Source organism: Choloepus didactylus, chromosome 25, assembly GCF_015220235.1.
Source record: "Choloepus didactylus isolate mChoDid1 chromosome 25, mChoDid1.pri, whole genome shotgun sequence".
NCBI lineage: Eukaryota > Metazoa > Chordata > Mammalia > Pilosa > Megalonychidae > Choloepus > Choloepus didactylus.
Window position 1 is genome coordinate 8,352,611 of NC_051331.1, and position 12,511 is coordinate 8,365,121.

General features: G+C 55.1%; 1 protein-coding gene across 1 annotated transcript; it reads right to left on the reverse strand.

Moving 5' to 3' along the window:
- Positions 1 to 1,493: 1,493 nt before the first annotated feature.
- Positions 1,494 to 8,949, reverse strand: ASF1B (anti-silencing function 1B histone chaperone). Its single transcript, XM_037818299.1, has 4 exons — positions 8,759 to 8,949; positions 4,007 to 4,122; positions 3,080 to 3,256; positions 1,494 to 2,735 (listed from the first exon to the last, which is right to left on the reverse strand). Exons 1-4 carry the CDS (start codon positions 8,865 to 8,867, stop codon positions 2,538 to 2,540), a joined length of 600 nt encoding a protein of 199 aa, XP_037674227.1. The 5' UTR covers positions 8,868 to 8,949; the 3' UTR covers positions 1,494 to 2,537.
- Between the last annotated feature and the right edge of the window lie 3,562 nt (positions 8,950 to 12,511).

A 12,511-nucleotide genomic window follows, 5' to 3' on the forward strand; every position in this document is an offset into this window, starting at 1 on the left:
GCGCCGACTGGCTGGTCTCGGCCCGCACTCCCGCCGCGTGGGCGCTGCCATCACCGGCCCCGGCTTTGCAGATGCGCAACTGCGGCCCGGCCCGCGGCGGAGTCCCCGCTCTCCAGCGCCGCCGGCGAGGGGCACAGCTGGAGGGTGCCCCAGAGGCGGGGCGAGAGGCCCACCCCACCCGCCTTCCCTCCTGCAGGGTGCCCTCGTAAGAAAGACGCAGCCAGAGGCGGCAGCGGCGCCCCAGCCCCCCCGGCCGATCGTTTTCCAGGTGCTCAGGGCAGGCCTGGACGTTGCAGGACGTTTAGCAGCAACCCTGACCTCCACCGGCTCCAAGCCGGGAGCAACCCGCCCGCACCCCCCAGTTGTGACAACCAAAACCGTCTCCGCACACGGCCAGGTGTCCCTGTAGTGAAGGCAGGCCCGAGCAGGAGGTGGCAGGGACCCGATAAGCCAGCTCTCCCCCACTCGGAGGGTCTTCACTCGGACTGGTTGCTCTGCTTACCGGCTTGGGCTAACTGTGAGTGGGTGTCAGCACCCAGGCTCCTGGGCAGTCCCACAGGGGCATGGGTGCTTCTCGGGGGATTATGGGAAAATGGCTGTCCAGCCAAACCACTCCACCCCAGGCTGTGAAGTCACATAGTAAGGTTAAGCAAAATTTCACATAAGTTTACTTCTGCCTGTGGGTCATGTCTGAAAATCACTAGTTATGCTTTCTCCAGAAAGCTTATGGTTTGACAAAGAAAAACCCTCCCCAAACCTTAAATCTGGAATACAACTATATGACTAGTTAGAACAGCAGAGGAGACAAACAAGGGGACCAGGGGGCAGCCAACCCAGTGGACAGGGGTCAGAAGAGGACATCTCCACTGACACAAGGGTGGTGTTCTAGTTTGCTAATGCTGCTGGAATGCAAAACACCAGAGATGGATCGGCTTTTATAAAAGGGGGTTTATTTGGTTACTCAGTTACAGTCTTAAGGCCATATAGTGTCCAAGGTAACACATCAGCAATCGGGTACCTTCACTGGAGGATGGCCAATGGCATCCGGAAAACCTCTGTTAGCTGGGAAGGCACGTGGCTGGCGTCTGCTCCAAAGTTCTGGTTTCAAAATGGCTTTCTCCCAGGACGTTCCCCTCTAGGTTGCAGTTCCTCAAAAATGTCACTCGTAGTTGCACTTGGGGTGTTTGTCCTCTCTTAGCTTCTCCAGAGCACGAGTCTGCTTTCGATGGCTGTCTTCAAAATGTCTCTCATCTGCAGCTCCTGTGCTTTCTTCAAAGTGTCCCTCTTGGCTGTAGCTCCTCTGCAAAACATCACTCACAGCTGCACTGAGTTCCTTCTGTTTGCCGGATCATTTGTATGGCTCCACTGATCAAGGCCCACCTTGAAGGGGTGGGGCCACGCCTCCACGGAACTATCTCATCAATCACGTACAGTTGGGTGGGGCGTATTTCCATGCAAACAACCTAATCCAAATGTTCCAACTTAATCCCCACTAGTATGTCTGCCCCACAAGATTGCATCAAAGAACATGGCTTTTTCTGGGGGACATAATACATTCAAACCAGCACAGGTGGGTAGACAAACAGCTGCCTGAGCCCACCAGAGACAGAGGCACAGTCAGTGTAGATGAAGTGCTCTTTATTTTTAGACCAGACAAATGTTTTTAATATAAAAACCCTTTAATATACAAACGGCAATCACCAGGGCATCCATGTAGCAGCAAGAGGACTGGGGCAGACAGTGTACTGGGGGAGGGGAGGGAAGGTTCCGGGTCCCTGCCCTTTCCCCTTGCTTGCAATCACCCTGAGCGGGTGGTCTCAGCAGAGGGCAGGTCAAGGGAACCACAGGCCCCCACCCTCTGCTGCAGCCTTCAGGGAAAGTTGGGTCCCAGGAGGTGAGAAAAGAAGGTTCTGTTGAGAGCAGAAGGCACTATTGTGTTCCTCAGCATCCTGCTGATCACACCTTTAGGGCTAGAGGTTTTCAGGGGCCGCTGGATTGAAAAAAGCTAAAAATCCTCCTGGGAGGACAGAGATTATATCTGAGTCTACTTCTTCACCAGGATTCCTTGACTGTGACTCTAGAAAGCCGGGGGGTATCTGCTCAGATATTGGGAAGGGGAAGGAATGACAGAGCCTTTGGCCCAACACCGACCGAGAAAGCCTCAAGGCCGGCTGGAGAGGCTGTGGGAAGTGGCTTTTGGTCAGCAGTGCTTGAGGGAGCAGGGTGACACCACGGCAGGCAGGTGGGATTTAGTGTGGGGAAGGGAGAAGGGACACACGTTAGGAAGAACAGAGAACTCAGGAACTGCTCCCTAAAGCCTGTGGAGGAGGAGATGGTCCTCTGCGCTGGGGCTGGGAGAGGCCCGAGGCCTATCCTTTCGTTGGGGCCCAGTTTCACCGGCTTGGATGTGGGGAGTAAGCCCTGAAGTCCTCCAGAAGGCCCCCGTGACTCTCCAGGAGGCCCGGCTGCTCCTTCAGATGTGCTCGGAGACTGGCTGTGGTGCCGGCTGAGCCCTGCCAGGGCCTGGGTCGCCACGCTCAGATGCAGTCCATGGAGTTCTCGGGCAGGAGGCTGGGGAGGCAGCTGGGGAGGCCCAGGCCCTTGAGAGGTGTGCAGCTGAGGGGCAGGCCGCAGCTCAGGCCAGCGTCCTGGCCCTCCAGCTTGTCTGAGTTGTTGTCCCAGTTGATGTGGAAGCGGGTGACCCGGGGGTTGGATGCCAAGATGTTCCGCTGGAGCTGGGGTGGAAAAGAGAAGGTCAGCCCTCGTTAGCTCCCCACCGCTCCAGACCAGGATGCTCCAGCCCCCGCCCCAAGCCCAGGAAGCACAGGCCTTGGCTACTGGAACTCCAGGGGACCCCCAGGCACTGTGACTCGGGGCTGGGACCCGTCTAATCTCGTGCACCCTGGGCAGTACACCCCTGAGAAAAACAAAGGTCTTTCTCCCTCTTGTTGGAGCCGGAAGCCTGGCACTGCGATTGCCGAGCACTCCTTGAAAACTGTGCTTCCCCAATTCTGATGACTTAACTTCCCCCGGCACACTGGAGCCTGCGGTGTGAAGCAGGAAGTGCGGAGCAGCCCACCTGAGAGAAGTCTGGCTTCGGGGGCGGGTTCTCCCGCAGCTCGGGGGTGGGGTACTCGTTGTTGACGTAATAGCCCACGCGGATGAACTCCTGCCCGTGGTAGGTGCAGGTGATCAGGACCACAGTCACACCCACGGCGTCCGACTCGGGGATGAGGGACGGGTTGGGGGCCTCGGCCTGGGGAGACAGATCCGGAGCCTCAGCACCGTGGCAGAGACCTTGACACAGAAAGCAGTGATTTCCCGAGCCACGGGTGTTTACTGAGCAAAGAGGGACGGATGCTGTTCTCAGGAGTTTACAATCTAATGGGGAAGACGGTCACCCGTAGAAGTGACTGTGACATTTTGCATGTGGCCGGGGTGGAGGAGAGCTGAGGCAGGAGGCCACAGTGGTCAGCTGGCGAGAGGGGACCTAGGCCCGGACTGGGCAGTAGAGACAGACAGAAGTGGACAGGCTCAGGCTGCACTGGCAGAGCTAGGACTGGCTACATAATTTGCAAAATTCAAGACATTCCAGACAGCATTAGCAAAGCGTTCGACCCAGCATGGGGCCCCATGGGACCACACAGTTTGGGTGCCTAGGAAGCTGGCCCTGATTATGGGGTGGGAAGGTGGGGCTCACTGGTGGACTCCGGGGTGGGTGAGGGAGCTGGGAGACGGGAAGTAAATGAACAGATCTGAACGGTGTCTCTAACTCGAGTGTGCACAGGAAGCCCCTGGAGAGCTTGTAAGGTGCACTTCTGACCACCCAGCTGACACTGACTGAGTCTGCTATCTCGGGCTTGTGTACGATAAAGGGAAGAGGGCAGTGTTCGAGGGGCCTCTGGGCCAGGAGTGGAACTTGAACTTTTGGCCCCTGATCCCTCCTGTGTGCTTCTGGGTCCAAGAGGAGCCAAGGACCACAAACCCAAGGCCTCGCCTTTCTTACCTGAAAGACAAACATGTGTCTCCCTGCTGGCACGGGGCCGACCAGCACCGAGTCCAGGATTTGATCAAACTCCTCACTCTCAGCTGAGCCCACGTAGATGATCTTCCACTCCAGGTCTGCAAGATACGGGGTCAGGAATTGGAAAAGTGCAGGGAAAGGCCAGGGTCTCCTCGGGCTAATTTTAGACAGGTCCTTAATGTGTTTGAAGATTCTTTTTGTTGTTGTCACGGTTAGGTTTCTGTTTAGGGTTAGTGTTAGGCTTTGGATTTGAGTTAGGGCTAAAGAGAGGTTTTTTGGTGCTTTAAGATTCTGATTCCCAAGAAAACGTGACATCCACAAGCACTGCATGGCAGGTGCCACGGCCCTGGACACGGGGGTGGCGTGAAGCCCCACTGCCACCAGGCGACCTTAACCCTGCACCTCTGGGGAACGCTGGTCTCTCCAGGCCCGAGGGTAAGCCGTGTGGCAGAGAATGAATTAGGGGGCACAGGCGGAGGCCTGCTGAGGAGGGCGTCAGGCCGCTTCAGGGCTGGCAGAAGCAGCAGCACTCTTTCACACACGGGGACAGGTGCCACCAAGCGGAGCAGATCCCTCAACAACGGGCTCTGGGTGGCGGATGAGGCCATCAGGAGAGCCGGCCGGTCCCCGGGCCTTCCTGGTCGGGCACCGAGTCATGCCTACCCACGGATCCTTAGCCGAGGGGGTTCAGGCCACAAACACGGCATCTCGGGTGAACCCGAGCCCCTCTCCTGCAGCCCACCCAGGCGACACTGAAGGAAAAGGTGCTGACAGCGACGTGCCCACCAATCACAGGACGTTCCGACCACTGCTGCCGCCTGCCGGAGGGCCGAGCATACCAGAGGCAAGGTCACGCCGGTGCAGGGGAGCTTGGCAGGGGACCCGAAGTTTCACAAGCTGCGACTGCCACAGGAAGCCAAGTCTCGGAAGCTGCCCCGGGCCCTGGTCAGGCATCCCGCGTCAGCGTCCAACTTTGGAAGCCTCAGACCTCGGAGGTTTGTCACCGGAGCCCATGCCCTTCCTCGACACACCTGCGTTGCCTCCCCTCCTGGTGCAATTTCACCCAAGCCCTTCTAGAACCCAGGAGTCCTCACAGGTTTGCAGGACCTGGGTGGCTCGCTGGCTCAGCGGGGACCAAACTCCAGAATCACCTTATTTGCAGGGAGAAAGTGCACTCTACTGACTTATCTTTGTTACAAGTAGTGACACCTCCAGAATCAAATTTTGGGGAAGAAAACAAGAAAACAAGCTAGCCCCGATCTCACTCTTCCCAAACTCAACTCTCATTTTGGTATATTTTTTCTGGCTTCTGCCCTCACCCCTCCATAACCAGAGGAGTCCTGTATGTGTGCATTTGCAACTGAGATTGAAACAGAGCAGGCCCCAATGTATACCACAGGTGCTCGATGTTGTCTGGCTTAAGTCAGTTAACTGTTGGCAAAACCTTCACAAAGACCGGGTTGGCGCTGAGTGGGAGAGAAAACACAGCGCTACGTGAGGCCAACCACCAAGGCTTCTGCAAATCCGGCCGGAGAGAAACCGAAGAATCAACTGAGGGTGAAAGAGAAAAACAGCGACTCCAGAGGTAAGAGGAGCTGACAGAGTCAACTACAGAAGACAAGTGACTGAAACAAGGCCTGCAAACTAGAATCTTCTTATATTTGTTGAAGGCTTTCAAGCAGAGACGCGCTTAACGATTTCGATTCTGAACATAACCCTTCTTTAGAATGAAACGTGGGACAAAGTCACACAGCACAGCCCCAGACTTACAGTTTTTGGGACACAGCTGCACACACACACAGAGGAGTACCTAACCTTACAGGTATCTAACCTCATGGGCAAATGCAAAGGTAACTTGACTGCATCCCGGAGTCTTGACACCCTAAAGTTATGAGATGTATCTCCGCTGTCTATGAAAACAAAACCAAAACCAACAACATGGCTAAAGATGCATAAAAAATTATTGTAGTTCAAGTAGCTGGAGCGTATGTTTCCTGCCCCCCCCTTTTTTAACCTAACACCTCTAGCAGGCTTTGTTCTGTTTATCACTTTGTTCATAACCACATAGATGAACCTTGGCCTCGCCACAGCATGCTAGCTCCGGGTTGGAACATCTGGCTTCCATGACTTATTCAGCCAGGGTCCGATGAGTTTCTCAAGAATCAGGGGGCAGGGAACACACCTAACATATTAAACGGGGGCCCATGCCTTGGAGGCATCTACTTCCAGATGTTGAGGAGAAAAGAGAGGCAAAGGGGCTTGGAGCCCTTGGGAAATGGGTCAGCTAACCGACTGGGGGTCGTGTGGCTTGTCGGATTTTCAGTTTGCCAGCCCCGAGAGGCAACGAGACTGATGGATTTCTCCAGGACATCGGAGAAAGCCAAGCTTGCTCCATCTGCTTGAGAGGCGGGAAACGGATTCTCTCTGCTTCGTGGGAAGGCGAGGAAAGGGGAGAAAGCAGGGTGGCAAGTCATCGTCACCGACGGCCCAAGGGATGGATCAAGGATCTGGGTTTCCAGGCCCGGGTGAGATTTCCAAGCTGAGCTTCTCGGAGCACAAGCTCCTATGGTTTGGCTGTTGATGCTAACAGTGCCCCCTCCTCTCTTTCAAGAGTCCTGATTTGGCAATCAATTCCCTGGCTGCTCGCATTTCTGTTCCACCCCTAATCTCACACTGGGGTCAGAGCAGAAAGGAAGAGCCTTGCATTGGGAACTCGGAGACACGCCCTGGTCCCCACACTCCCACAAAGTGGCTTTGCTGTCACCTTGGAGGAGTCATTCTGCGTCCCTCCACTAAAAGATTTAAAACCGGCTGGCTGGCTTTAGCCTTTCCTGCCCCGAATCTATGGGCAGATTAGAAAAGCAACATAGCAGGGGCTTCCTAGGAATCTAAGTATTGGGGAAGGACCATGCCACCATTTTTAATTCCAGGAGCACAATCGGGCCGATTGAAACCCGATCTGTCATCTGGGAACTGCAAATCCCTTAAACTGCTAGCTTCTTATGGCTCCTCCTGGCTTTAAAACAAAATCTTCCGCAGTGTCATCCTACACTTTATTTATTTATTTACACCCTGCCCCCTTCCAGAAGGGATTTAACTAGTCACAAATAGATTCTTTAATTTGAAAAGGAGTAAGAGAACCCAGGCAGAAGACTGACCCACTGGCTCACCCCTGGGGCACACGCTCAAACAGCGGCAGCCACTAGCTAATCTGAGAGCCAGGCTTTGTGGGCAAACAGCCCACCTGCCACCCAGGGGTGCTCCTCGGCAGACCCGCCTCCCAGGCTCACTGATCTCCACCTCCTCAGCTGCTGCCTTTTTTCATTTAACCACCCAGAGGAGTCGTGGCCTGAAGGAGAACTTCCTCCCGAAAGCACCACTTGCTTGTGAGCTGGGTCAAAAGGCTCCCTGGGTGACCTCAGCCATTTGGTTTTAGATTTTTCTAATCCTTTTCTTGAAAGGCCTTTTACTCTTTGTGGCTTCTGCTTTCTCCTCTGTGAGATGAGAGCTGCGTCCACCTTTATGTCACAGAGATGAAGTAACTCTGGGAGGGCACCCTGGAAAAGAGGCCCCAAAGGCTGGGGCCTCTCAGCTCAACGTTCGCAGCTGGATAGGGTCCCAGCTCGGCCCAGCCCACCCACCTCCCAGATGGGGTCAGGTCATCAGAAGCGTTGGAAGAGCTGCTGTGGAAGTCACCCAGAACTTGGTGGGTGAGCCATGGGGACCGGCTTGGGCTTGCCTGGCTCTGCCACCTGGGATTTGAGTGGAAGACATCCCGAGTGGGAGAAAGTTGGGGTGTCTGTGTGTGTGTGTGTGTGTGTGTGGCTTTGGAGGACCAAGGTTACCCTCAAAGGCTGGAGCTAAAAACCAGTCTTGGGGTTGGGGTCAGTCCGTGAAGATTCTAAGGTATGTGCTTTGGGGTAGAGAATGAGCGAAAGTGGGGGGCGGAGAGGCTTGGTTAAATATCAGCAGGTTGGGGAGGAGGTTGTGGGAGACAAATGGGAAGACAGGGTGAGAGAGCACTTGCTACAAGGGAAGAGGATTCTCACAGGCAAAAAGGGTGACTGGGGACGAAGCCTCCATGGGGGAAAGCAGAGCTGGAGGTGTGTTTGGCAGAAAGGAGTGGGGATGGGGGAGGAGCCTCCAAGGGGAAGACTGGGTGGCTGGGACAGGGGTCTGGCCACACAGAAGAAAACGAGGGCAGCTTGGGCGTGGTGGCGTCTGGCCGCAGGGTCTCTGCAGGTTAAAGAATGGAGGCTAAGGAGATCTCTAGGTAGAAAAGGGGTGCCTTGGAGGAGACCCACAGAATAAGGAGGGGGTGATGAGACCTCCACTGGGGGAGGAGGTCGTGGGTAGCCATGGGGGCGCATTTCCACGGGGAGGGTGGGTCCTCCATAGGCCTGGGGGGGGGGGTATGTCTCCACGTAGAGGCCAGGGTTGGCCTTGGGAGATCTCCAGGGGGAGATCGGGGTTGGCGGTGGGGGGTCCCCACGGAGAGGGCGGAGTAGGGGTTGGGGAGATCTCTGCGCGGAGGTCGGCGTTGTTTTGGGGGAGAAGTCCTCAAGGGAGACCGGGGTTGGTCGGGGCGGGGATGGGGGGATGGGTTCTTCACCGGGAAATCGGAGTTGGGAGGGGTCTACCACCGGGAGGTCGGAGTGGACCTCGGGGGGCTCTCCACCGGAAGATCGGGTTCAGCCCGGCGGGGAGGGGGTCCCCACGCAGGCCCAGGCTCACCGTCCGCCAGGGCCTCACTGCACTCGAAACTGATCTCGAACCGGAAGGGGCTGTGGAACGGACTCGGGTTCTCCAGGACCGCCACGTTCAGCACCGACACCTTGGCCATCGCCGGGGTCCACTGGGGTCGGCGGCGCAGCCTCCAGGTAGCCGCCCCCGCCTCCTCCGTCCGCGGACTGAGCGCGCGCCTCTTCCGCGCGCCGCCTTCAAATAGCCGGCCCCGCCCACCGGCCAATCACCGCCAACGCTCCCCGGCGGCGCGAGCCCGCCCCCAGCCAATCCCGGAGCGCCAGTCGGCGCCCGCCGAGAGTCTCTGGACCAATCCGCGGAACTCCCTCCCCAGAGGGCCGGGGGGGGCGTCACCCCCAGCGGGGAACCAATCCCCAGCGTCTCCGACTCGGAGGATGAGGACGGGGGTGGGCGGAGTCAGAGCGCCCTTTGGGCCAATCCCAAGGGTTCCCGCACCGGGCGTGGCGCGCGCTTCGCCCCGTCCTTGTCGGGCTCGCAGCCGGCGGCCCGCAGCTCCGCCAACCGCCGAGCGGGGGCGCGCGGCGCTCGCTGAAGAGGGCGGAAAGGGCGGTGCTCGCTGCCGCAGTGATTGATAGGCGGGAGGGGGTGGAGAAACGGAAGCCTGTTTTCTAAGAGGTGACTGGCTGACTTGGCCGTGGTGGGCGGGATGAGGAGAAGGCTCTGCTGGTGATTGGCGAGATAGGAGCGGAAGTCGGTTGCGTCCGGCGTGAGGAAACAGGAGGCGCGGCCGCGGCCTCGGCATCTGTCAGCGGGTGAGCGTTGCCGGGAGCTTCTCTGAGGAACTCCCGGCTCCTCGGGCCCAGCGGCCGGGAAGTGCGTTGTGAATGTTATGAACGTTTGCCAGGTTCCGGAGGGGAGGCGGAGCGGCGGGGCGCGCGCGGCCGGGTTCGAAGTCCCGCGGTCGCCACCTCGGGGCCCGCCGGCGGGGTAGCGGTTTCGCGTAGACGGTTCTCAAAGCGCTTTGTGTTCAGTGCGAGTCGGAGCGTTTGGGGTTCGAGTCCGGGGCGGTGGAAATAATTCACTGATACGACTCCGTGGTGCTTCCAGAAACTTGTCTCCACCTCCCCGCCAGGTCCAAACCCTCGTCGCCGCCCGCCTGGAAGAATCTTCTGGAAGAAGATTCCCGGGGCTTCCACCAGCGCTGTCCAGTGGGACGACAACGCCAGCCGCTTTCCCAAGTTGACTTTTTCTTAGAAACCACATTTTTTAAAATTAAGTGGAAAAGAAAAACGGGGAATTAATTTTAATACTATGTCTTATTTGACCCGAGACGGCCAAAAATATTATCCCAAGGAGTAATCGATTGAAAATACTAACGAGAGATTTTGCGTTCTTTTGCTAGCACCACTCGGAAATCCCTCACAGCCCGTCTGCAATCAGAACACTACATTTTTGCAAAATTTTCTCCGGACAGGGTTGCTCGGGCTCCACCTTTCATCCAGTTGGTGGTTGAAAAAGTAGCTTCAGGTGCCCCAGTTGTTCCAAATAATTGCACAGACCGAGTCAGGCATTTCTTTTTCGATTTTGGCTTTAGCTCGCTAAAATTGAGCAAAATTGCAAAGCGGGGTTCCACGGCGCTAAGTGCCCTCCGTGGCCGGGGGCTGCTGTGTAATTGGACAGGGCAGGACCGAGATAAATTTAAGCTTAAAATGGGGGCGTTTGTCTGTTCCAGGGGTGAGGACATGCTTGGTCTGCTTTGTACCACCCCAGCTTCAGTCCACCCGGACCCATCAGCTTTTCAGTGCTTAGAAACCCGACAGGCCACCTCCAGCTCAGAGACGTGCCCCAACCTCCTCTCCCAGCTGTTGGCACAGTGACACCTTCTTGTCATTCAGGACCTTCTCTCCGGGAAGGCTTTGTAGGGGTCCCCTGGGCGGCATTGCAAACCCTCTTTGGTGTTCTTGGCCTTCTTCATGGGATGTGAGCCCACTTCTCTCTTCCCAGACCTTATCAACACTTTTATCCAAGCCACCACTACCATCTCTCTCCTCAGCACCTCTGTGGCTTCCTCAGTGTCTCAGAAGCCTGATGGCGCTGGGCTTTTTTTTTTTTTTTTTGCGTATCTACATTTTGCATTAAATTTTTAAAAAATTTCTGTTAAGAAATTGGAAGCCTTTCTTTCTGTCTTTTGAAATTAGTTGGCTGAAAATTCACATTTAAGATTGGCTGCTGTTTCTTGGCAATCATTGGGCATACTTGGGAATTTTTGTGACTTGGGAAAATTTAATTTTCAGAGTATTTCCAAATGTGGTTCAGTTGTTTAAGAGTGTTAAATTCAGCGATGAAGGAAGTTGCCTTTTCTAGACATTTAATTAAACATTCTCGAATTCCAACTTTGCAATTTTCTTTTTTGTGCTGGGGGACTATTTTTCCCCTTTTCCTGGCCCCTGAAAAGCTCATTAGCTGCCAACTTTATGTCTGTGGTGCTAACGGAGAAGATGGTCCTCTGTATATTGGTCTTCAAATGTAAAGTAGATGAGGCCGTTCTCCTGCTTAACACTGTCAAAGGCTTCCACTTAGGACAAGGCCTGAGATCTTCAATATGGATTTAGGGGCCTTGCATGGTGGCCTCAGCTGACCTCCTGGGCTCATCTCTCACTCTTTCTGTCAGGAGTCAAGCCCTGCTGGCTTTTGTCCCCTCCTTCAGCCCGCCAAGCTTGTTCCTGCCTCAGGGCTTTGCACTCATCCTTCCCTCTGCCTGAATGGTTGCTTGGCACTCTCATTCTCACTTATGTTTCAGTACAAACCTCCCTTTCAGAGATGCGGTCCAGCACCACCCTATTTAAAGGAGCCCTTCCGCAGTCACATCATCCTGTTTTATGATCTTGGTAGCCCTTACCAGAATCTTTAATTATGTTGGTTTAAAAACCGTTCTTAAATCTCTCGTCATCCTTCGGTCGACTGAAAGCTGGTTGAGGGCAGGGACCTCACCTGCTCGTTCAGTATTCTATTACGAGACCTTAGCACAGGCCCCCAGAAAGTCTTCGGTAGATGCTTCTAGCAGGAGAAATCCATATAAACAGCTTTAGCGTAGTATCTGGAGTGTGGGAAGCATGTGGGAAACATGAGCTGTTAGCAATACTTGGTAATAAGCGGGTGAGCCCTTCTTTTCTAATATTTCAGCTGCACACAAAGTATAAGGGCTCCTGTAACAAAACTCCTGTTACCCAGATTAAGAAGTAAAACGTTAGAGATGCCACTGAAGGGGTTTATCTCAGCCTCAAACCCATTCCTCTCCCTTTTCCCTCAAATGTTATTACAGTCCTGAATTTGGTATAAAGTTTTAGGTGCATGTTTTTGCATCTTTACTGTATGTGCAGGTCTTTGAACAATCATAGCATTGTCTTTCATGTTTGGCACTTTTATGCAAATGGTACCTGTGCAAAAAAGACACTGCAGTCCTTAGAAAGGCCGGCCTGCCAGGTCGGCCCTTGGCTGGCATCTGGGAACATTGATTTCGGGAGGGTTCCCACCATTCCCTAAATAAGAAAGAGGGGCTCATTGTGTCCAAACTGTACAAACAATGGGGTTTATGCTGAACGAACCTGCTGTCCTTCAGGGAGTCGGGAATTTTGGTGTGTGCCAGGCAGAGGGTGCCTACCTGACCAGCCCCAGATGAAAACCCCTGGGCCCCAAGTCTCTAAGGGCTTCCCTGGTCGACAGCATCTCACACGTTGCTGGAAGAATTCGGCACGTCCTCTGTGACTCCGCTGGGGAGAGGAC